The sequence below is a fragment of the Gracilinanus agilis genome, chromosome X, assembly GCF_016433145.1.
Source record: "Gracilinanus agilis isolate LMUSP501 chromosome X, AgileGrace, whole genome shotgun sequence".
NCBI classification, from domain to species: domain Eukaryota; kingdom Metazoa; phylum Chordata; class Mammalia; order Didelphimorphia; family Didelphidae; genus Gracilinanus; species Gracilinanus agilis.
The window spans coordinates 15328412-15354876 of NC_058136.1; the positions used below are offsets into that span (position 1 = coordinate 15328412).

General features: G+C 41.3%; 1 protein-coding gene across 3 annotated transcripts in view; it reads right to left on the bottom strand.

Moving 5' to 3' along the window:
* Positions 1-864: 864 nt before the first annotated feature.
* Positions 865-26465, bottom strand: part of MBNL3 (muscleblind like splicing regulator 3) — an 89025-nt gene continuing 63424 nt past the window's right edge. The window contains exons 3-10 of one of the 3 annotated variants that reach the window (XM_044682478.1): positions 19883-20083; positions 18497-18733; positions 17714-17872; positions 8895-9045; positions 7065-7100; positions 4545-4639; positions 3550-3624; positions 865-1361 (exon numbers count right to left, since the gene is read on the bottom strand). In XM_044682478.1, the coding sequence (XP_044538413.1) occupies positions 3568-3624; positions 4545-4639; positions 7065-7100; positions 8895-9045; positions 17714-17872; positions 18497-18733; positions 19883-20083 (936 nt within the window). In that variant the 3' untranslated portion in view covers positions 865-1361; positions 3550-3567. The remainder of the gene's footprint in view (positions 1362-3549; positions 3625-4544; positions 4640-7064; positions 7101-8894; positions 9046-17713; positions 17873-18496; positions 18734-19882; positions 20084-26465) is intronic. The other 2 variants (XM_044682479.1, XM_044682480.1) reach the window with 2 other exon arrangements.

A 26465-nucleotide genomic window follows, 5' to 3' on the forward strand; every position in this document is an offset into this window, starting at 1 on the left:
AGAAGCTCACAGAAATGGTCTGTGATTCTGCTTGGGTTCCACAGAATGGGTTCCCAAAATCAATTTTTCTAGTATCAGTTCTTGCCCCCCCTCCCCATGGCTATCCTCCCTGACTGTGGCTCCTTTATAATTATTAATTCTGGAGCTGGGTCCGTTTAAGGAGGAAAGATCATATCTGGAACCAGCTCTCACTCTCACCTGTGCTGGCTTTTCCAGACTATGCCTAATTTAGGAAAAGGCTGAAGAGACTGGATTCATTTCCCTTCCAATTTATGAACATGCTCTTCCCTCTAAGTTGCCCTGATGTTTCACTAATTAATGTACCTTTAAACCTCCAAGGACCAATTTTTTCGCTGAAGATGTTGAAATGGCTCAGATTTGGAGATTCCCATGGGGGAGGGGGAATGACAAGGGGCTGGGATCCTAGATCTACCATGAAATGGCAATGGTCCCTTTGTATGTCTTTTGCTTGTGATGCTGAAAAATTGGTCATGGAGGCAAAGTCTAATTTATTTTTGTTTGAACTTTTGAGGAGTCAGTCAAAGGGTTCTTGCCCATTCAGGGGGCACAACTTCACTTAAAGGGAAAACAAGCATATGCTGACATGCCACGTCTGTGTGTGTAATTGGTAAGGGACTGCATGCACAATCAGGATGTCCTCCAAAGAGAAACCTTTCAAGAAGGCTGCCCTGTAAGCCTACAGAACTAGCCCAAAGACAAAAAGTTATAGCAACATTCTCATGTCGTGGTTTTCAAGCCTGTCACTCCCGTTTCCCACCATAACATTTTTAGTGTAAAAAATGAACCACACCAAAGAATTACATTATGTGGAAACTTAAGACGTAACATTAATGGGAAATGATATTGCGTATATTTGATATACCTTAAAACAATTCAATTAGACTATGATGTAAACAAAACTTTAAGATAACACTTTAAAAAGACGAACATTTATCCATTGATAATATACAACAGTCCACTGTGCATCTGCACATATCATGATGGTACTCAGAAAAAAAAAGATTACGTGTGTTAAAGAAACATGTTACAAAAGATGATTATAGTTTGTCTATGTTTATATCTTATACAAGAGCACTGTTTGTTAATCTTTTCTATAGAGCGCGCTTTTTTTTGGATTTTTTTTTACATTCCCATAAATCTGGTATTTCACTTTTTTGGGGTTTTAAAAAATTTTATGTTTTTTTGTTTGTTTTGTTTTGTTTTTGGTTAACATGTATGCTGCAACAGGCTTACTGTAGAGATGGTAAAAGAGGAGAAATGGGAAAATGTACAGAAAGACCATGTGCAGTGTCCCAAGGAGAGGTTCTGATACTCCAGGATTTTGCTGTTCAGAATTTTCACTGGAAGAAAAAGAGAGAGATTGAAGGGTTAACACCAAGCAGGCAGTCAGGAGACTGGCTTCCTAGCCTTGCCTCTGCAACTAATTAGTTGTGAGCCAGGTGTTCCTACGCAAGATCCTTCCCATCTCTGGGCTTTCGTTTTTCTTCTTTCTATAGTAAAGAGTGTGGACTAGATAACCTCCAAGGCTCTTCAATTTCAAACTCCTTGAGGGCAAGGGATATGCTGGTTTTCGGCTTTGGATCCTCAGCACCAAGGACAGGGCCTGGTAAGAAAGTAATGTTTTGGCATTTGTTTGAAGATCTTCCAGTTCCGTGAATCTTTGGAATCTATGACAGAATTAGCAGGACAGTACTCGTCTCTGTATAGGCTGTGCCTGTGCCATTCAGATGACCAACCCCTAGTTTCTATTGTTCATGTGTTTTATCAACATGATACTATATCTCTGTGTTTTTAGAAGCATCCTAAGACTGATTTAAATTCTTTTTTATCTCACTGTTCTGGAGTCAGGTAGCAGGACATACTGGTGTTGGGATATAAGTGTAAAACCCTGGTAAATTATATAATATAAATGATAATTTTTTTTCCTTTTGAAGAAATTCTCATCATTTGGTATTCTGTTGAAGCATCCCGAGATTGCTTATGGAACCAAGACAAAAGAACTAGCTATTCTAGTGCATATTTCATTAAAAATTCAAGAAGAGGCACTGGGCTACAGAGGAAAGGGAATTGGTTGGGGAAGAATAAGAGCTTGGCTCTGGGCCCAGCTCTGCCACTAACTTACTGTGTGATTTTGTGAGAAGCTCTTACCCTCTCTGGGCTCATCTTATAAAGTGATGAAGTTGGCCTGGATGATCTCTAAGGTGCTTTTCAATTTGGCTATTTTCTATGGTTCTATGTTTGAAGCATGCAATCCACCCGAAGCAGTTCTGAGGCAGTACAACATAGTGGAGAGAGAGCTGTACTAAGAGTCAGGATAACCTGGGTTCAATCCTCCTTCTGACACTTATTGGATGTGTGACCCTAGGTAAGTCAATATGACTTAACTCCTCTTTTTTTGGGAAAGGTGAAACAGTTGTTGGCATATTATCTCCACCATTAGAATGTGAGCTCCTTGAGGGCAGGAGCTGTTTTTCCTTTATTCAAATCAATTCCTAGTGTTCAGCATGGTACCTGGCACATAATGAGTGATTAACAAATGTTCTTGAATGACTGATTTTCTTGGCATCAATTTCTTATCTGTCAAATGAAGGTCCTTCCAGTTCTTAGGCAATTTTCTTTAGGAAACCTTTGATAACCAGTGACTACAGACAGAACTTGTTCTAGCTTTTTCTTTGTATTCTGGATTGCAAGAAGGGCCATGAGATCACAAGATTTTAGAATTTGGAGGGCTCTTCCCTTAGGTGGTATCTTGTCCAAATAACTGATTTTTATAGATGAGGAGACCAAAGGTCAGAGAGTAAATGCCCTGCCTAAGGTCACATGAAAATAAGTGACAGAATCTAGATTTGAATACAGGTCCTCTGACTCTAAACTCAGTGCTCTTTCCATGACAGCATAGGGTATTTAGGGGGGAAGAAGAAATGTGATGTAAGAAGAAAATGGCTAATTGATAAAATTGCATCATTCACATCTAGGTGGAACTGAGAGGAATTTTTGTTGGCATCACACGGAAAGCAACACAAAGTAAGCAGTCTTTGAGAGCAGCAGGTTCTATAGTATGGTTGGGAGAAACACATTATTTGCAACTTCTAAGCTAGTCATCTTGGTCATTCAGAATCTGGTCACAAAACTGACTTTGTTCCACTTCACATAATGCAGCCATAAAAATGATTTTTCAGGTTTCGAGTTCAAGTTAGGAAACTTGTTAGCATTTTCCCCAATCAAAATGGTCCTGTTGGAGATGAGAAGAGATTTTTAGCTCTTCTTTCATTCAGAATACATTTCCAGACTTGCCAGCTCACTGGGAAACATGCAGTCCCCGGCTGGCGTTACTCAACAAATTAATTGCATATTTTGTCTCCAACATTTCAGCTGGGAAATTTGAGATTACTCAAAGCAAGCTGGAAGTTGTAAACAAATATCTATTCATGAAGGGTTAGCAAAGAATTTAGCAAATGCAATTACCTAAATACAATATGTCACCTCTAAAAATGATTATTGATCATAGGAAAATGTAAAGAAACTTACTGTTTCTATTCGGTATGTCTACATCTGTGAAACAAACATGCTGCTACTCAGTTCATCTACTGATAACTGGGATATCTAGAGTAGTGAAAAAGAATGCAGATTAAAATCATTCTTTGGGATCATTTTGGTTCCTGTCTTCACTTCGTGGGCATGGACGACAAATAAATCAAATCCACTCAAAGCACATTTTGGGGCAGAATAAAACATTTCCTGTATTGGTTTATTTGGACAAAGCCCTGATTATTAGAACATGGTTTTGTCCCCCAAAGAATGCTCTGAACATTATACTTAAGACGCAGTCCCAATAGCCATGCCAGCTAACTTTCAGTCTGGAGTCATGGCGGCCATGGTAGTGAGCCTCAAGCAGCCATACCCATTACATGTTCTTCTCTTGGGTCACAGCCATCCAAGGCTTGCAATTGGCAGGTGATGGTTATCCCTGGAAATACCCAAAACAAAGGAGAACCCAGCAGACAACTAAGGCATTTCTAACATCAGCTTTGGAGGGAATGTACTTGGCAATCACTGAGGAATCCCCAAGACAAAACAGTCTTTCTAAGGGCTCAAAAAGTCATTGTGAGGTGCCACTCAGTGAAATTTCAAACACACTCACTCAGAAGGCAGGGATCTAACACCTGACCCTGGCCTAAAGAGGAGAAACTGTAGTTGAGGTTATATCAGAAAGCAGTTTTGTTTTCCTGAATGCTCTGGGATATACGATTTAGGATTGGTGTGGTGGCAACCCTCACGTTTCAGTGTTGTGAGCAGCATCTCTGAAAGAGTCACCACCTCATGATGTGCTTGGATTCTTTTCTGCAGCAGCAGCAAAGCACGCAGGGTACTCTGGATGCACACTGAACTCTATCTCTAGAAACCCACCAAGATGGGACATCAACACCCTCTCACCAAACCCCAAAGAATATACTCGGCCCAACTAATACAGTGTAGGCATCTAGCTCTGAACACGTCAAAGAAATCTATTGAAAGGGCCAAACCTGATTGGCTGTAGCTGTTGCAGCGAAGGGGACGCTGGTGGCAGGTGTTGTTGCTGCGGACACAGTGGTGGGCGTAGCACCGTGCATCATGGGCACTTTCAGGAGGGAACCATGGAAGCGACATACAGGAAGGTGGAGCATTTATGTAACCATGACAACATGTGGTGGATTGGGGGCGTGGCAGGTATCACAGCAACAAGCCATGTGACATCGTCATGAAGGATACACCAGGGCGCGCCATGCAATTCACAGTGCAAAGCAAGACAGCATTGAAGGGGGAAAAAAATTAAAAAGAGAAAAAAGGGGAAAAGCCCATTACAATTATCATTAAGGAAAACTAAAACATTCTCAACACTTAGTACATTTATAAGCAAAACAAGGATGTAATACACTGGAAGAGCCAAATTTTCAAAAGGGGGGTAACAGGGAATGCACTTGTAAAAATGAGGATTTATCTTCACTAGCTACCCAACAGTCAACCAGGGGGTTAATCAGGTTACATACTTAAAGGGGTTCTTAGGTTGGCTGTTGCCTGGCAAATAGAGAGGTACTTCTGCAGGCTGGGTGCAGAAATGGGCAGGGATTGGTATAGTGTCTTGCTCTGAATGTGCAGAAGGCCAGTTAGGTATGTGGGTACTTACCTAGTTTGTAGACACCTGAGTGCAGCTGGGTAGGTGGGTATGGGGGTGGTGGGCAAAGGGCAGGGATTTGTGGGTGTGTATGTGTGTGTGTTTTTACAGGTGCGCCTAGTATAGCCTCCTTGGAAAATTTGGCCCGAATTATGATTCATATACACAGTGGACTTTTATAGCAAATATCTGACAAAACATTGTCCTCATGGTACATAATACAGCTACAATCCCACTGGCTAACATGGCTACCAGCTGCAACAACATCCCTTTCAATGTGTTGCCTCTCTCCTGGCTGTAGAAAGGCCTTCCTTTTTTTCCCTAGGGTTTAACTCATTTGGAGAAATGACCTGGGGGTTACCTGTGACTGGCAAGAATGTGTATCTGATGAATTATCTGGGTTCTAGCTAGGAAATTCAGCAAGATGTATGATTCCACTATGTGAGTGAACAGGAGAGGGTGAGGTGGAGATCAAACTGGGCTACTTCACAGAATCCAAATATGTGTCTTTAATGGCCATTCCTGAAAATTTTAGAGCTCTCTCTTCTACTCAGTGACCCAAAAAACATTGCGTTTTAGGGATTTCACTTTGAGAATGCGGTAGTTAGGTAGGCAGCATCCTCACTGACACATGCAGATTGCATTCCAAGGCAGAACGTTTGGGGGAACTTTCTAGATGGAACAAGAAACAACCAAAAATGTAAAAGGTACAGACATATTTTACCACTACTCAGAGGTCTGGACTTCTAATCAGGTACAAAGAACACTCTACTTAGTAGCAACAGAACTATCAGGAATGCCTGGAAAAAGAGTAGACTCTGACCAAATAGTGGCCAGAGGGCTCAAACCCTGTCATGATGGCAGGTGCTATTGCTATTCTGGGTTTGTTTATGTATGGCTCCCTTTCTGGCTCTATAGCTATGACTTGTTCCATTATCCCTTCATGGGCTGCCAGGTAGGTTGCTGGAAGCCAATGAGTGTGTAGGAGTAGGGAAACAACTTTATCCCAACAGCTGTTCTCGGCAGTCCATCCACAGGTTTATTCTGCTCCTGCTTTTCCATGAGGGATACCTAGCTTCTGAGAATTCCCCTTAGGGATAGGGATTTCAGGAGAGGGAAGAAAGGATAAGGGGGACAGAAAAAGACCCACAGAAGCCAGCAGGCCCAGGGTAACTTAGATTTTGGGGCTGTGATTCTATTCTGAGGGAGACTTGTCTGTTTCTAGCCTAACAAAAGGGAGACAATCCAGAAAGGCCAGATCTGCCCCACTTCTGAACTGTTGTGCTGCCCAACTTCTGTGTATGGCATTCAGATCCAGCATAAGATCAGAGTAACAGGGACTCTTAGGAACAAGCTTGATCCAGTGCAGGTAGGGTGGTGATGGTGGGAGGGAGCTCCTCTGTATAAAGCATTCTACAACCTTGTTACCTTCATTGTTATTTTCATTCCTGAAGACTGAATGTCAGAATCATGTGGTTAATTAACTCTGTTGGTGTGTTCAACTTAGCTGCCCAGCCTCAGCTATTTCATTTGCAGGTTATTTATCTATTTTTTTGCATTTTAAAATCATCATACAACAGTGACAATAACATGGCTTACTTCTGTCTGTAGAAAAAGCTAAATGTAGGCATGCATGCATATTCCTTTCCCTGGATATTTCTTGGGTATTTAATCTTTGGGCAAAAGTGGCATGCTATCAATCACTTAGGGCTTGATTTTCATTCCATCAAATTGCTCAGAAATGGATGGATACAGGAACCACTCCAGGCCTTGAATAGATAGAAACCCAGCCACACCACTCAGCCACCCAGCTCTCCCAGGCAACACTAAAACAGGCAATTTCTATTCAGATCAGGGAAAGTTTATAATTGGTGTAGAAAGAAAAACCTACCAACACTTGCAGTGGGTGCCATGCACAGTACTGACCCTTTACACCATGCAGTGAAGCGTGGAAAGATGAACAAAAAGGGATATTTCATTAGTGAGCTCTCGTGTTAGAATTGACTTTAACTTAAAAAAAAAAGCAGCTATTGTCTTTGCAGCATTCATGATTCAAGCACATGCAAAAAAAAAAGTATTCAGCAATAATGACAACTTTAAATTCTTTACTTTGAGAGCAAGCACTCCTGCGTGCATGTGCACGCTCATATGTACCTACACACACATATACAACACAGTCAAAATAATTCTTGGAGTCTTGGGTAGGAAATAGTTTTTTGTTTTTTTTCCCATGCTTTTAAGCCTGTCTACCACAATTCCTATTCAGCTAGTTCATTCTAAGTGCTTTGGTAGTTAAAGGAATGGGGGAAGAGGTGCTTCCACTTTTGCATAATGCACCGATTGTTTTCAAAATGTGCAATGGGATTGGGGCTGGGATGATAATGTTCCTACTTAGTGACTTCACTTCTGCAAAACTTTTCTTTATTCTTTCTAGGACAGAAATAGGCTGCTAACATTTGGCCCAAATCCCCGCTAGACACATGTTTATTTTGCATTTAACAAAGAGGAAGAAGACCTTTTATGATATTTTTGCTTTGGAGCTTCAGGTTTAAGTTCTTACTAGGTCCAGTGCCTCACTTGTCAGCTCTGAGAGAATGTCTACAGCTGGACAGAAGTTGAGATAAGCAAGGGAGGTTTTATAGTTAAGTTTAAAAAGAGGAGCATCCATTTTCTGGCTGGTGACTTCCATATTATAGAAGTCTCTTGTAAAGCCTGTAGCAGTTTGGGCCTAAATAAGAGAAAGACTCCATTTGTCCTGCTAGCCTATTTTGCTTCTGGACATATTTCATATTATTTTATAATTTATAAAATTGAGTTGGATGACCATGTCTGAGAAGCCTACTTTGGGTTTCTAATATTTGATAAGAAAAATAACAGAAACCATAAAATACAAACCAAACATAAATCTTTGGGTATATAAGTAACATTGCTGTAAGCTTGGACTGTTTTTTGTGGTTCATTAGAAAGATCTCTGGACTAGAGTCAGAAAGACTTAGATATGGGACAATTTCCCCACTGACTAGTTCCATGGCCTTGGGCAAGTCACTTTCGACCCCTGAGACCATAGAAGTAAAGTGACTTAATCAATATCACACATATAAGAAATGACAAGGAGGGGGGAGATATCTGATTCCAAGTGTTTCTGACTCCAAGCCTGACTCCAATCTATTATACCAGAGGTGTCAAACTCAAAAGAAGCCCTCAAGACATCTGAATGTAGCCTGAACCAGATGATAGTGTCATTGGGAAATGTTTAACAAAATAAAGAGAAATACAATACAGCACAGACGATGTTAATTTGTGGGCTTCTAAGTCAATATGCAGCTTGCAGGGATCCATTTCTCTTTGAGTTTGATAACAGGGCCCTTAAAGTACTTTGCAAATGTATAGATATTCGCACATTTATTAACATACTACCCAAGAGTCCAGAAATTAATTTGAGACTCAACCAAATGAACCATATGAAGAGAGAGACATCAAACAAAACAATTAGAGAAAAGTGTTGACACTTTTCCAGTTTACTGTAAACTGCTATTTATCAAGAATTCAATGAAACAAATAGAACCCCATACTACTTTTGCTCAAAGTTCTATCAATGACATTTGTATGCATTCTTTAGCCAAAAGCCTTTAAAAAGAACAGTAAGCAATCTAAAGATCTCTTACTAATGGCAACTTGCTAGGCTACTAAGATTGGGCCTGTTAGGGAAAAGCAACCTTACCTGTTGGGATAAATGTTGGTTGCTGCAGCTGCATGTTAGCTAGAGCCTGTTGGTAGTGGAAAACACTTGGGTTGAAGACTGTGGTGGCACCGTTGTTCTTTTCAAGTGCTGGCCTCTTTGGTAAAGGTTGGAGGGCACCAGGTGGTAGGGCCTGTGGAAGGGAGAGAAATGGAAGAACATCAAGGAGGGCCAGAGAAGAGTGCCAAACAAAAGCATCAATGGACAAAGCATGCACCAGCAATGCAAAGTCTGGCCTGTGAATCACCTGCAAACATACTCACTCGCAAGGCAATAATAATCACTACACTCAATATCACTTGATCTTAGCCAAAAGGTCAGAGAAGCGAGGAGCAAGGCAAAACAACAACAACAATAGGGTGAGAACAAGTTTACCAGGGGGAGGGGTCTGTCAGAGATGCAGAGCTGATCTCAGAAAGCCAAAATCCTAGAAGACTCAAAGATAGCTTTTCAATTTTGACTGATGAGGCAAAGAGAAAAGGAGGGATGCTGTTGGGGCAGGATCCAACTAAAGGTTACCACAGGCAATTGGCATTTTGGAACCAACATCTCAGGGAGCAGGGCAATCGAAAACAGAGATCCTTCCCTTGGTTGAGGTCTTGAGTTCAAACTCAGCATGCAGGCTATGTGTGTACAAGGGAGATTAAGGACACCTAAGTAATAAAAGATGCTAGTCTTCAGTCTGGCATTGTAATTTCCATGAAGTCCAATCCAACAAACAATGGTATGGTTAGAGGGGAACAGCATTTGGTAGAAAACACAAGGATTTTTGATTCTGTTCCTATATCTGCAGTGTGTTTCTGAACGATTAGGTATTTCTGTAATAATAGGTAAGGAAAAGACAAGAGAATATGGAAGCGAGCCAGTCTCTAAGCCCAGAAACTTGGGTTCAATTGTGGTTGACAGTGTAACTATGGAAAAATTCCTGAACCTCTCTGTTTTCTAGGCAATTTTCTAAGACAAGAAATTGGTGGCCTGAACTGGTATGAGTTGGTAGAAGCGTCCTCACCTGGGAGTTCCCTAAATGTATGAAATCACAGGTTCCCCACTCCCTTATCCTTATCCTAATATGTAAGCAAAGAGAAAATACTCCTTTTTCTTTTTCAGTCAACACACATAATAATAATTGGCATTTCTATATCATTTTAGGGCTTTCAAAGCACTTAATGCCATTAACCACTTAATGCCAATAACTCATCCCAGTCTCACAACTGTACTATGTCTCACTACCTACTATGAGGTAGGCACTCTACCTACAAATGGAGTAACTAACTCCATTTTGTAGATGAAGAAAGCAAAGTTCAGAGAGGTCAGGTGACTTACCTAGCATGGGACACATCAAATCAGTTCTTTATGATTCCAAGTCCAGAGCTCTAGTCCTTATATACCATGCTCCCTCATGAACAATACATAGGAAACTATTCTTACTGAGAAAATGCATTTTGAGGGTACGCACAACTTGCTGTAAGTTCCTATAGGGCTTTGGGTTTGTTTTTTAAAACCTGATAGTTACTAATCAGTTAAAAAACGAGGGGGAAAGGCTTAAACTCAGCATTCTGTAATCGGGAAATCACTCCGATTTCAATAGCTTCTCATTTCCTCATTTAAAAGCAGTAAATATTGGCTTTTGTGCAGTGACAACCTTTGATTTGAGAAGAAACCTATGAACCACAGAGGTTAACAGTGACAGTCATGGATAGTTTTTTACTTGTCTTGAGATAGGAGGGAGCAAAGTTTGTTTTAAAAAGTTTCATCTCTCCTTTCTCTTCAATATTAGCAGTTTTTCAGTGCTAAGTTTTGTCCCTGGAGTTGGAAACCTTGGGGCCATTTTGGATTCTTCCTTCTAAATCCAATCGATCACCACCATTCTCTCATATTCTTCCTTAGAGATGTCTCTGGAATCCATACCTATCTTGACATTCTTGGGGCCACCACCCTCTGCCATGTCCCAAATACCTCCAGATCTTCCTAACAGGCCTTTCTGAAACCCATCTCTCTTGCCAAATTCTGCCAGATGGATATTCCTAAAACATAACTGTAATTGTGTTCTATTGGGGTTCTAAAACCGTTATCTTATGGGATCACACCCAAACTCCTAAGCTTGGCCTTCAGGGCTCTCCAGCAATTTGCTCTATAATGAAGTGACTGATGGCTAGCACTCTAATATTTTATAATACTGGCCTGACTCAGAACAAAAGGGATGGAACCGGTCTGGTCCTTTGTAGATTCAGTTTCTTAGAACAGATTAAAATGTATTTATTTTGAAAATCATTTGAAGCAGTGTGGAATATCTATTAGAGAACCCTTTGGCTGTGTGACCCTGGCCATGTAATTTAACCTCTTGGTGCCTTCAGGCAACACTCTAAGGTTCAAATACAGTTGCCAGTCTGTATGAGCAATCTACATCAAAGAAATCACACATCTCGATTAAAACAAAACAAAACAAAAAACCAAACCATCGAATTCATCCTGTGGCCTCTAAGAATAGGTGAAAAAAAGAAAGAGAATTATTAGTTAAAGGTTTTAAAACCTCTTTTCAAGAAAGGGTTTTGAAAAGCAAGCAGAACTGAGAAGACTTCAGGAGGGAAGGCATGTTCACTGTCTTTCAAATGTCTAAGAAGGAGGGATTTGACTGGTCTGTTTGGCTATAGAGGGCTAAAGCACTTTAGGTACATGGGTGGAAGCTACAGTGAGGCAAGAGAGGCTCCACAAGGAAGAGAAGCTTCTCAGTAACTGGCATTGCCCCACAAGAGAAGGATGAGACTAGTTCATACAGTGGTGTCTCTAATGCAATTGAATTGAACATATTATATGACAGAGACTACAGGAGAGGACCCAAAGACAAAAATAACAGTTCCTGTTCCCTAGAAAATTATATTCTACTGGATGGAAGCAACCTGTAGACATAGAAGTAAATACCAAATATGTACAAGATAAAAAGAAAATGATTTCAGGAGGTACTTCAGGGACTTAAAGGGAGTTAGAGATTCTAAAAGACTGAAATGAGAAAGGGCAGTATTCTAGACATGGGGACTAGCTATATAAAGGCATGGCAGCAGGAGATAGAATTGTTTATTGGGAACAGACAGTAGGCTATTTTGGCTGGTACTGAGAGTATAGTAAAATGAAAGAAAGCTGGAAATTTGAGTGGGAGCCAAATTGGGGAGGGCTCTCAGTGCCAGGATGAGGATGTTTGTACTTTATCCTAAAAGCCATCCAAGATTTTTGAGCAGGGAAATAATATGGTCAGATGTGTATTTTAGGAATATCAATTTGGGTACTATTTGGAGGGTAGATTAGAAAGAGGGAGAGGATGAAGCAATGACCAATTAAAGCCTTTTGAAATAGTCTAAGTGAGAGTTGATGAACTAGGGTAGTAGCTATGTGAGTGAAGAGAAGGGGACATATATAAGACATGTTATGATAGTAGTACTGATGAGATTTGGAAAGTGATTGATATGGGGGGGGGTGAGAGAGAAGGAGGTATGGAGGATAATTCCAAGACTACAAACCTGGGTGAATTAATGATGATGGTATCCTGACAGAAATAAGGAAGTTTGGACAGGGGCAAATTTCGTTTTGAACATGTTGAGTTTGAGAAGCTAACTGGTCATCTAAATGGAGAGAGTTCTCTAGTAGGTCATTGGTGGTATGGGATGGGACTTCAAAAGAGATATTAGGGCTCCATATATAGATCTGAGAATCATTTGCCTAGAAATGGTCATTGAAACCATGGCAGCTGATGGGAGAGTAAGAAAGGCAGCTAAGAGAAGGGTGCCTATCAAAGAGCTGTAGGACACAGTCAGTTGATGGTCCAGCAAAGAAAAAAGAGTTGGAATAGTGGACCTGGTAGGAGAAGAACCAAGAGAGAACATTATCATAGAAAGCAAGAGAGGAGAGTGTTCTTTATCTGTCCAGGATAATGAAGGGTATTTAACAGTGTCAAGGACTGCTGGGAAGCAGAATGAGGCCTGAGATGAGACCATTAGATTTGGCAGTTAAGAACCACAGGATTTCACAGTGGGTGATCTTGGAAGGAACAGTTTCAGTCAAGAGGTAAGGCTAGAAGCCAGACTTCAAGAGGCTGAACAGTGAGGAACAAATACAGTATGGGAGGACTTGTAGAAGAGAGATCCTTCTTTTAGGACCGTAGGGCTATAAACCTCAAATTGGAAGGAGCCTCAGAAACCATCTAGTCCATTCTCCTCATTTCCCAGAGGAGGAAACTGGGGAAAAGAGATCTAGGATCCTAGCTTGAGGACATGGCAGGGCCGAGTAAAGATTGGGGTTTTTTTTTTGGTTAACATCAGTGTCAGGATGGCCGTATTTGCAGGTGGGAGGGAAAGAACAGGTAGACAAAAGAGAAGCTGAAGAATGAGAAGGGATCATTGTGGGCCAACGTCCTGGAGGGAATGGGCACAAATAAACAAGTGGAGGAGTTGGCCTTGGAAAAAACAGTTACTTCTTCTTCAGGATCACCAGAAGTGTGTAAGCAAACAACTGCTTTACAGGGATGAGAGAAGGAATTAGTGCACTGGGTAGGAAGTTGGATTATAACCTTGGGCCTCCATCGTTTTTTAGTTTATAATCTTATTTATGCATAATACAATTCATCCTAGATTATTCATGATTGGGGAGGGACAGAGAAAATAATATGCTGGATGAAATCCAGTGCTATTTCCCCAACCTCATTTTTAGCATCTAGTTTCAAGCTTGCATTTTGGGAAACCATTTGATAGAGCTGCTCAGAAGAAACACTTTAGAGAATCTTTTACTCTTTTTATTCTTTCTCTTCACCCTTAGTCAATAGTGCTGGGAACAGAGAAATGGCTAAAAGGCAAAGCAAAGGGAGGGGAATCAGGGAAAGGCAGAGAGTAGGAGGGAGAAGTGAAAGTCTTGCCTAATCCATAAACTGGATATGATCAACAAAGGCTTCAGGCCTGAATATTATCTGATCAGATTCTATGTAAGCCATATAAATGAAAAGATCCACAGTCATGGTAATATTAGGGCTGGCAGAGACATTAAAGACCATTTACCACAATTTTACAAAAGAGGAAACTGAGCTTCAGAACAGAGAAGTGACCCTCCCAAAATCACATGGAGAAATAGTGAGAGATGCAGCTTGAAGACACAGATCTCCAATTTCCTAGCTTTTTTCCCATTGCACTATGTGACCCTTCTCCTTTGTTGGACTTTCTTTCCTGTATTTTCCTTTCTCTCATCTCCAGTGTGGTGTAAGAGATAGAGCCAGACCTGAATTCAGGAAGACCTGAGTTTAAAGCTGGCCTCAGACATGTACTTGGGCAAGTCACTTAACCTCTATTTGCCTCAGTTTCCTCAACTGTAAAACGGGGATAAAAATATCCCCTACCTTCTAGGATTGTCATAAGATTCAAATGAGATATTTGTAAAGCATCAGGTGCATAGTAGGCACTTTATAAATGCTAGCTATTATTATAAATCCTGCTTCTGTCACTTATTACCTATGTGACTTTGAGTAATTCAATTCACTTCTCTGACTTTTAGTCCCACCCCCACTACCTATAAAAGAGAGGGGCTGGACCGGGCAACCAGTAAGGTCTCTTTCAAGTTGAAATCTCTAACCTTACAAACGACATTGAAAATCCACACTGTACAGCAATACAATTAACAATAATAATTGGACTCCAGTAACTGACTCCAATATTGGATTCTAATGATCAACAATTAGACAATAATAATTGAACCCCACTTAAAAAGGGTCTTCTTTCTTCCACTATTTTTGAAAGTAAATAGAACATTCTTCTTTTCCCAATGAAAATGCATTTATCCTCACAAGTTGGAAGGTTGCACACACACACACAAAACAAAAATCCTAACAAAAGAGAGGCTTGTCAGAGGTCAATTGACTGAGGAGAGAACCAGCTGTATGACTCTGTGCAAGTCACTTGAGGTCTTGGACCCAGCTGTATGACCCTGTGCAAGTCACTTGAGCTTACTAGTAAAGTGGAGAAAAGAATCCCTGCACTCCCTGAATACCCACAGAGATTTTATGAGCCAAGTCCTCTTTAACTGTCAAGCCTTGGTATGATCTAAGTGTGTGTTTGATCTGATTTCCATTCCATTCCCTGTTGCTTAGAACAATATGAATGAGTAGCTATGGCTTTTGAACTCCTTTAACTCTATTTTTAACTCTTGGAAATACCTATGAAAACCCTATGGATTGAGGGCTCCTTGTGAAAATGCCCATCCAGTTGCAACTTCCTTGGGAGGACAAAGTTCACAGGGCATAAGGTCTGTTGTACATTTAGTCCTATGAGATGCTGTTGTGGGGTGCATAAGGTGGGGGAGAGGGGAGGGAAGTGAGGAGGCCCCATTGATCTTCAGATGCCATTGGAGGGAGGCTTAAATGACCTCCTCATGCCACCCTGTGAGTCGGTGGAGAGGTTGTCTGGAAGGACTATCACCTTTTCCCTGTCTCTCCCATCTCATTTATTATTTTGGAAATGGGGAATAATAACAACACGTCTTCTTCCTCTCTCCCAGGAGCTCTTATGAGAAAAGTGCTTTGGAAACTTTAAAGTTTAACCAGGAACTATTATTATTCACGTTAGAGGCAGTATGGACACTAGCCATGTGATCCTGGGTAAGTCACCTTAACCTCTGTGGCAGAAATGGCAATTAGTTACGGCAATGTTTAAGATGGCAAATTCTTAATAAAAAGCAAGAGACGTATATTTTCAAATACTCCTTAATGGTTCTGATGAGATGTTCCAAGTCATTCTTGCTATTTTTCCATTTATGCATTTTAACAGCCAAGATCATTTTATTCTGCACCTGCTCCTCTTTCAAATCTCTCAGGTCTTTGCTTCTAAGACTGGTATAAACCGTTTAAAATCCATTATCATACTGCTAGCAGAAAGACTAAGGCAATTCCCTGGGACTGATTTTCTAAGTCATAGGCTGCTGATTTGTAATCTGCATTTGTAGTGGAAGTTTCCAAACTGAGGAAATCACCAACCCTTCCCTTATTTGTGAGTTATTAATGTTAATGATAACACTACTAAGATCCTTTTTATTTTGCGGGTCATTAGCATCGGCCTTTGAATAGTTCACATTTCTTAAGGTTTGCACATGCTCTACCTTGTTATCCTCATAATGAACTTGGGAGGTAAATCCTTTGTTTATATTATCCCCATTTTACAAATGACAAAACTGAAGCTCACAGAGGGGAAGTGACTTGCTCAGAGTCATGTGCTAATGAAGTACCTGAAGTAGAAGTGGAACCCAGGTCTTTCTGACTCCAAGACTAATGCTATAGGGACAATGTCATGTTGAGAAAACAATCTGGGAGTAGAAATTAGTCAAGAAACATTTATTAAGCACTACTTTGTGCCAGAATTAAATACTCTTGGCTCTCAAGGGGCTAACATTATAAATCTTAGGCAAACTCCAAGATTAAGAATTTATTCTGTCTCTCTATTATAGTCACAGAAAGAGCAATGGCTTCAGAACCAGAAGACGTGGTGTGTGATTGTGGGCAAGTCTTAGTTTCCTCATCTATAAAATGGGGGGAAATCATACTTGGACTATTCACTTCACAGGGTTGTTGTGGTCAGAGGCCATAGCAATCTGAAAAGACTGATTAAAAAAAGGAAAGGAAAAAAAACTCTCCCTCCCCAAACACATACCACCCATATTGCACACAACACACCACCAAACCTCTGTGATGATGAAACTGCCCTGAAATCAGTAATGTGGATTTCTGACTTTGAGCTCAGTATTCATACAATCAGTGAAATGCAAACTTTCTTGGCAGAGCAGGCCGCTTTCTGGAGGTCTGAGCATTCCCCACGAACACGGGCAGCCTCCTTGCCGAGGACAAATGGCAAAGTCTTTCCAGACAGTGACATGCAGGGCAAGAAAAGGGAGCCCCAGGTCAAAGACTGCCTCACTGGGGTCCCTTTAGGGGTGGACAGCTGCTGGAGTCCTAATTAACAGGCAAGGAGCAGCCCAGGGCTAAGGAGTGAAGGTTGGGTGGCATTAAAACACTGCAATAAGATGGACCATGCAGCCTTGGGAGCGAGGGAGAGGGAAAAAAACAAAGGTGTCATACAATATGGCTTTTCAAAGGCTAGGCATGCATGGCATGGGGCATTCACTCAGGTAAATGCCCTATGCTAGCTACGTTTGTCATTCAGCCCCTTTTAAGCAGCTTAGAAGTGAAAAGAAGTGTGGTTGGATACCAATGAGTTTTCCAAAAGTCGATCTGTAAGTTGGTACAAGGAGGTTCAACACACAGATTGCTTTTTTTTTGGTGCTTTTTTTTTTTTTAAAAGAATGAAAACAACCCACCACCTCTTTTGCTCAGGATGTCGAAGCTGCGTTTAGAGGTAGGACAAACAGCAAGGGGTTTAAGGAAACTGCTTCCTGAATATTTTTTTCAGCTTTCCTGAGTTAGAAACATTTTTGGTTCGTGAGTTTTTTTCCCAGAGCCTCATACCGACATGCCTGAGAGGATTCCTGCTGGACAGCAGGCTTCCTTTTGCTCCCTTTTCCTCCAGGGCTAAAAGATCTCCAAAAGTTAATGAATAATGTAAACTCTTTCCCAAAGCAGGGGATGCTGTGACACAAAATCCATAAATGTTTTAGAACAACTAGCTGATGGGCATATAAATAGGGTTGATTAGTTGTTGGGGACCCAGTCGCATGAATAAAACATGCGTTAGTTTGATTTGAAGATCAACTAGCACTTAGTAGTGGTTTAGTAGTTTCCAAATCAACCCAAAACAAAACAAATCCGTTCCAAGCTGAGGTACCAGGGCCGCTAAACGAGTTTTTCCAAGCTGGGGTACCAGGGCTGCTATACGACGCAAGGAATACAATGAGTATCTTCTAGCTCCCCAAAAGGACCTGGCATCAATCTTTCCACGAAGAGAAGGCCACCTGACTTGTGCATGGCGGGAAAGGGCCCACTGCTTAAATAAACAAACAAACAAAAATCCTCATTACCCTAGAATTTCTACTGTGGTTCTCTTCTGTCATACTCATAATAGTCTGGCCCTTAAAGACTCAAAGGGTAAGGAAGGCTGGTGCCCTCTTCAAAGCTCAGACCCTTGGTTTAGACCTAGTGCCAGAATATAAGGAGAAGCTGTTCAGGGGCTAGAATCATCCCCTGTAGGGTACAAGGTGCTCTTGTTCAGGGCTTGCCTTCAGTGGGCTTCTGTTTCTAAGAAGAGTGGATCGGGGTGTCCATAACAATATTGCTTTGATTAGTGCTATTGTCAACGTGGTGAGTAAGGCTCACATCACTGAATGGTGCAGCATCAAGGCCACACCACATCACTGGCACCTTTGGGATGAGGATACCTACCACAAACCCCTCTTACCAGTGATCACAAGAAGGGGAACAGGGAGTAGAACTAAAGTAAAACCTATCAGGAAGGGAATGAGGTGTAGCGAGCAGGCATTAGGTTGGGACTTCTGACCATTCTGTTCAATCCTTTCAACTGTTCTCTATTATGGGATAATGAATGTGCTTATTACCTTCTTAAAAAAAAGCAAAGAAAACAAATGTCCTGGGACAATGGGCCCCACCTTACCATTGCGGCTGCAGCTGTCTGGTTAGCCTGGTGTTGAGCTGCCTTGATTTTGGCTTGCAGGTGTGCAGGGGGATGAAAGTACTTGCATTTCTCCCTGGAGCAGCGGCCTTTGATGTAATCCATGCACACTGTAACGGTGTTCTCATTTGCGTCTATCATGGCGATATCAACAGGGTGGGCATAACGGCAATCATTCTCACCCCGGGTACAGTTTCCACGTTGAAATTCTCTGCAAACCTTAAAAAAAAGCACAAGGAAGATTTTGACACATACTCACATCTTTTAGGCCCTCTTGTGTCAAGGCAACTCAGAATAATGGGATGGGTGACACTTCAATACGGAGTTGCAAGCCGGCAATGGCATAAAAAAGAAATTACTTAAGAAGCATGGACAGACACAGACTTTTCAGTTCCCATAAAAAAGAAAAGAAAATTAACATGCCAATCTCCCCCAACATTATTTGTTGAACATGCATTGTCTTGAGGCCTGCATTTAATCTTCGGTCAGGACCAAAAGCTTGTAATGTTTGCACACAGTAGCTATTTTCCTAAAGGCTCCGATGAGTTTTTATCTCACATCAATGCACTACTGGTTTTTCACAACAGACCTGTGAACCATGACTACCTTCCATGACATCGTGTCCTATTAACTTTCATTATGAGCCCAAGATGTGTTCTTAAGAGGTCGCCAATAGGGCCATCTTGGTAAAGAATCAACAGCCTGTTGCTTTGAAGTGATGACTAATGACACATTAAGGGATAACAGTGGGGCTTCAATCAGGCCAAGTGCAGGTAGGTGGACATTTCATTTGCATTTTCCTTCCTAAGAGATTATGGGAGGATCTCCAGGGCATTGACCTTATGTTGAGTCAAGGGCTTCATTTAACTTGTCCGCAGGGCTTATCCAAATGATTGGGTGTTAAAAAGGGGCTGGCCACATGTTTAAAGAGGGTGATATGGTTGACAAGTACTCGAGTTCTAGTGTGAACCAGAGAGTCACTTGCAGATACAGTAGAACTCTGTTGGTGCCAGGGGGCAGGGAACATGCCAATATTTGAGACTGTCCATATTTCATGGAGAGAGATACACCATCAGTTACCATGTACATCAGGGGAGAAGGTCTGTGGCAAGGTGAATCTCTTATACTTCAATGGATCCAAGATCTTGGGAAGAGGGAAGCTTTCTTAAATGGGATTTTCAATTCCATTATACTCCCTAGTCTGAAGTGACTTTAGTGGTCTTTAGCAGCAGGTAAATTCACTGCCATGAGGTTTTTTTTAATACCTTTGTGCCAGAGAATTTTAAATTACCGAGTTCAGAAAGTAGTATGCTTTCCATAAAAGGCAATGTATCCTTTAACATTAGGATTTTTTTTCTATTTAAATACCTCCAGTTTATCTGTACGGATCAATTTCTGACCAGCAGTGCCTCCTGGCACTGTGACAGGTGGGTTTCCAGACATCAGCACAGGTGCATTTGGCAGAAGTTCTGCAGGAACCAAGCCCATCCCAGGAGAAACATGACTTAGATAAGGACTGAAAGCCATGGTGGGGCTCGTTGCAAGTGATGGAGTCACGGGAAATGTAGTCTGCATTTAGAGGAGAGAAAAGAAAGAAAAGTGTCACTGACCTCTGGACTTCAATTTTTATTAATATTGCATAGAGAGAGATGTCCTTTCAGCCAGGGCCAAAGACAATTTTGATCATCCTTGCCTTTGATTCATTCATTTTCACATTATCCTCAGACATGGGTTGCTTTTTAACACAGCAAATACCATTATTTTTAGAGGAAAAACACAGTGATGATGTTTAAGGCTTAATAATCTAATTAAGAAGGCAAGCCAGGTAATTGCAACAGCCCTGCAGCAGCCAATTAAACTCCTTTTACTGAGTTTCTTCTTCTCAAGCTGTTCTCTCTCCCCTAATAGCAATGTCACCTACAGTAACACATGCTTATGTATTATCTTAAAATGTTCTGATGCTTTCCCTCCAGTATACTCAAATAGGCTGGAATACCTGGAGGGCCCAGATCCATACCTATGATAGATTTTTGGGTCCCTTGCAATGCTCAGGTACACAGTGGGTGCTTAATAGATGCTTATTGATTCAGTTGAACAAGTATTTGTTAAATATCTAGTATATACCATACACTGTAAACAAGAAGATAACAATGAAACAGCCCCTGCCTTCAAAGAGCTTACATCCCCTGGAGGGAAACAACAAGGGCACAGATGAACTAATAAGGGTTCTACGTTTTCTGCTAATATTTCTACACTCTGCATTCTACTGGAGTTCTTAAGGGTATTTTTGTAAGTAATAATAATAGCTCATGATCATAAAGCAAAAGTACTACAAAGTACTTTTGCATCTATTATGTCATTGAGCTCACAAGTATTATTGGATCCATTTGACATCTGAGGAAACTGAGGCCTAAAGAGAGGAGTAAGGCTGAGGCAGAATGGGAATAAGGGTCTCTGGACCTTAAGTCCAAAGCTCTTTCCATAATCAGGTTCCATATGAGTTGGAGGCAGTCCAGGAGGGACTGGGCAATAGTATGGCAAAGAATACGAACTAGAATATACCTGATCTTGGATATACAAAGGTTTGTTGGAAGATCCACAGTCCTAGATACTACAATTGCCTATGGTCTACAAAGGCAATCTACATTTGCCTTTGAGGACAATCTTATTCTCAGTTTCTCATATACGTGTATGTGTATATTTAAATAAATTAATGTATGTAATACACACATATATGATTTAGAGTCAAAGGATCTGAGTTTGAATCATGATTTTGCCATTTACTATTTGTATGATCTTGGTCAAGGTCCTTCTTTCTGTGCTTCAATTTTGTCATTTTATAAAAAGGGGGATAAACTGGAGGCTCTCTAAGGGTCCCTTCCTTTAGAAGATCTGTGATCCTTTAAGGTCTGTGCCTTTCTTATTCATGAGGTTTGGTCTCTGTTTGTCTGTGTGTGTTCTTATTGGGCCAGAGTATGCTTTTTACCTCTTAGCTAGCTGGGCACAGAGCTTGGGCTCACTAATCAATCACTCATTGATCCAGAGAGAAAATATGCATATGCAATATGCAACATTTTGAGTCAAAAGATTTGGTTTCAGATTCTGCCTCTTCTACTTTTACTCTCTGTATAATAAAAATCCCTTCCCCTTCTTAAGATTCCAGTAAACTGTCACTTTAAAATAAAGGGTTCAGTTCAGATGATCTCGGCCCCTTCCAGCTCTGACATTATATGCTAATCCCTGAGATGTGAAGAGAAATTTCTTGAGTGAATAGTAAATCCTGGTTAAATATAGAACTTTCCTGGTGGTAACTGCCATGAAGCTGGGTGGAGCAGGGTAGGAGGCAAAGGATTCTCGATATATGTTAATAGGAGCAATCCAGTTTTTGCCTGCTTTGTTGCAATGCCAAGCTTAGCTCCACCCTTCTGCCTGATAGTTCTTTTCCAACTGCCCAAGAAATTCACATCTCAAACCCCCAAAGTGGGACAATCCTAACAAAGACTGAGGCACATGGTTGCCTATACAGGGTTAGAGGAGAGAGAACATAAAGCCAGGAGGTTCCCCAAATGTCTGCCCCCAACAATTTGCCACATTATTATGTGTTCCCAAACCCTTTCCCTAAACAGGACATGAGGGCCAAATGAGAGAAAGGATAGAATTGAATTGGCCTGTAAGTCTCATCTATTCCAGTCCCCTCATAAAACAAAGGAGAAAAGTGAGGCCTTTAAAATACCGAGGAAATGGGAGCTATGGTTATTACTTGGAAGGAGAAAGAGTTCTAATCCTTTACATTTGGTACCTCAGCATAGATTAGTCGATCAGGTTAACTGACTAGACTATCCAGAAGTTTACCTTGAAAGGGATAAGATAAATTGGGAGGTTTCTTTTGGTTAGGGGCAAGAGCTGGAGAAGGGGATGGCAAAAACAAGCCTGAGTGACCAGGGGAAGAATGGAAGTGGAGGTTCATGGTCAATTTTGCCTATCTGTACGCCTATGCGTGGTGGCTATGGGCTGAGGTGACATGACAGAACAATAACAAATTATGCCAATTCAGATATATGGTAGCATTTCATACAGTTTCCCTCTTTTGATATGCTCAACACCACCCCTCTCCCCACAGGCAATCAGGCTTTTCTTATCTCCACTGGAGAAAGAATGGGACCTAACCATGGTCTCTCAACTGGTATGGTTAAAAAAAACGAAGCTACTACATCTTGCTCAATGAGACTGACAATTCCAGCAATGAGCTGATGTGGCATGTATTTTATTTAGCAAGATAGTGATCTCTTAGAAATGGCTAATCAGGCTTTCTGAAGCAATAATGCTGACATTATCAGCCCGACTACTGATGTATATCTATTCTCCCCAAACATCCAGAGTCTAAGGTGTTTGTTTCCATGGCTACTGTACTACACATACACAAGAGTATGTGCTCCTACTTTCTCATGGTAAATCTTTCAAAGAAGTCAGATAAAGAAATGTGCTTCCCTGGGACTCTTTGTGACTCTAGCAGGTAAGGGAACAGCAAAGGAACGTCTCTGACTTTGTTAGTCATTTGAGTGAACAAAAGAGTTATGAGTAAGGGGCCGTGGGATGGGTTTTCTGAATGAAAGGTAATTATTAAAGACTGTGCTCTCCTGGTGGTAAGCCCCCTGCATGTTTCCCTTCATCCGTGCCACAAAAGTAGGAAAGGAACAACCACATCCAGAAGTAAGGATGCAAAACTGTTGGCAATGTTTACTGCTAAGATGGAGTCAGACTAAGAGAATGCTTCTGCCAGCCAGACGTGAAAAGTTAATGGTGAAAGTTCACATACAGGGAGGCCAAAGCCAGCAAGCAGTGACTAGCACTGTAAACTAGGCTTCTTAATGGGCTTAGGACTCAGGGGGTCCTTGGGAACCCCATATCTTTGCTTCCTGCTCTTCTCATTCCTGTTTCCCATCTTTGCTTGTTGAAATACTGTTTATTCTGCAAGGCCCTGTCCAGGTGCTAATTCCTCCATGAAAGTCCTTCTCATTTCAGTTAGAGAAGTAGCTGAGAATGTCATAGAATTTAAATTTGGAAGGGAACCTAGAGGCCACCTAGTATAATCTCCTTATCTTACAGTAGAGGAGTCAGGACTAGGAAGTGACTCACCCAGAGTCGCAAAGACAGGAAGTAGTGGAGCTAGGCTTCAAATCCAGGTCTTGGGGTTGTACTTTGTTTCCTAGAATTACTTGTATAAGACTTATTTCCTACATGCCTCATTTTTCCAAACAGACCATAAGCCCCATAAAGGCAGAGACAACAGAAGAAGAGACTTCTTCTAGCTCTGATACTATAGGCTATGTGACTCCAGGCATACCATTTCCCCAAGCCAGAAGATCCATGCTCTGTTATTAATGACTTATATGATCCTGAGCAAGTCACTTGATAATCTCTCAAGCTCAGTTTCCTTATCTGTAAAAAGAAAAGGTTGTCCTAAAGGTCCTTAAAGATTCTCCAACCCCGCCTCACTTCCAGCTGTAAATCTGGTGATTATATGATCCTTAAAACTGTTTTACCTTCCTCAAAATGTTGTGATGAAGAAAGAACTTTTATGCCTTAAAGCATGGTACAAATATGAGCTGTTGTTTATATCTATATCATGTTTTCCTTCAAACATTTAGTTCAGAGTAATAGTTACTTAACAAATATTCATTGAATGAATGCATGAATTAATGGCTAAGAGTTCATTCAATAAATGAGTTTTCTTTCTCAGTATGACCATTTGATATTTACTTAAGACCTAGCCTATTGTACATCCATGTAATGCTCCCATTTATAGTGCTGGGGGTGGGATGGGGATGGGAGGAGTCAGTATCAGAGGAAGGTTTCTCTCATGCTGGTGGAATGTTACAAGCTAGTACACTAGGTAGCAGCTGTCCAACTGCTTTCTTTGGAATAGAGTGTAGGAATCATGGGGCTAACCAGGTTTGCCAAACATTCCCAGTACATGAGCAGCAAATAAATTTTATTTCATAGGATCATAGATGTAGAGCTGGAAGGAATCTCAGAGGCCATCTGGGCTAATGTTTTCGTTTTACAAAAGAGGCAACTCAGGCCTAAGAAGTGAAGTGACTTGCTCACAGTCACACTGCTTTTAAACATCAGAGGTAGGATTTGAGTTCAGGTCATCTGACTCTTCACTGTGTTGGGCTCTATAGCACCTTCAAAGATCTTGTTTAAATTATTTCAAACTTGAGATGAAACCAATTACCTGAATAACTAAATTGTGATGCAGAAACTGGGATTCAGAGTACTCTGCTCATTTTTCCAGTGGCAGAAATAACTTTTGAGCTCTAGCCCTGTTTATTGAAAGGCAGCAGATTTTTCCCTTCCCAACCCTGCGGCATAGGTAGGAACTAGGAGCTTCAAATTCATTTTAAAATGGACATTTCTGGATTCTCACCACCGCCTCTGCCTCAGGGGAATTGCTGCCTTTCAATGAATTTCAGCGTTCTTGGACTTGGTCCTGGCTAACAGCCATAGTTCAAGCAGTCAGAAGGCTCATGAGTCAAACTTCTCCATTGAGCTTTAATCCTGTCTGGTACTGATATTAAAGCTCTTACTGTGTGAACGTAGGCCTAATGTGGGGTAACTTTGCTTTAAAGAAAAAGGACCACAATTGGTCGACTCTGCACTTTATTCCTAGCCTGAACTTGCCCGGGCATTTGTAAAAGTTTCAAATTATCCCTCAAACTCTTTCACTTGAAATGATGAGAAGACTTGGACAGAAAGGGCTTGCTATTCTTTCTCAGGATCTCCATGGGAAGAGGAGATCCAAATGTCCCACATGGGACTTCTGGGGGACAAATAGATCTACTGCCAAGTGATATCTTTCCCTCAAGGTCACTATCAGGTCAGCTTTTCTTAGAATAGAAAAGTTTTCAAGGTTTATATAGCATTGAGCACAGAATTCAAGCTGAAAAGGATCTCAAAGGCTGTTTGGTCCAACTCCTTAAAAATTTTTTTTTTAAATCCTTACCTTCTGTCTTAGAATCAATACTGTATATTGGTCCTAAGGCAGAAGAGTGGCAAGGGCTAGGCAATGGGGGTTAAGTGACTTGCCCAGGGTCACACAGCTGGGAAGTATCTGAGGCCACATTTGAACCTAGGACCTCCTGCCTCTAGGACTGGCTCTCAGTCCACTGAGCCACTGGGCTGCCCCAACCCCTTCATTTTAGAGATAAGAAAAATGAGGCCTAGAGGTTAAGTGACTTTCCCAAAGTCACACAGGCATTAGGTGGAGGAGCTGAGACTGAACCCAAGTTCTCTGATACCAATTCTCATACCATTTTTGTCACAATCAAAAGAAAAGTGATAACCAAAGTAGATTTGGAAGGGATCTCAGACACTATCTTTGACCATTTCATTTTATACACAAAGAAACTAAAGGACCTGGGAGAAGAAGGAACCAGCCCAAAGTCACAGAGGTGAGTTCAAAGCCACCTATGACAGTGATGGTGAACCTTTTTAGAGACCAAGCACCCAAACTGTAACCCTCATGCCACATGTTAGCCCCTCCTCCCCTTACCCCAGACAGGGGAGAGAAGAAGTGTTCCCATTGGGCTGCTGGGCAGAGGGGCAGGTGATGAGAGAAATGTCCTCAGGTGTGCATGGAAAGGGTGAAGGGAGCAGCCCCCTCTGGCACATGCCATAGGTTTGCCAACACATCAAATCTATGAAATCAAATCTCCTTCCCCTAAACCATGACATTTTCCACGGCTCCACTAGACATCAGTGTGCCTGGAAAGCACAGTTTTGGGACATCCCTATGTCATCTCTTCTAGAAAGGAGGCACCAGTGAGGCTGTGGCTTACCAAATCTTCCCAAAGGAGAAATTGTTTGGAAGAATTCCACAGCCTAAGAAGAACTTTAAAAACCACTATACTGGCTTTAAGATCTGCTATATGTACCACCATACCAGCTA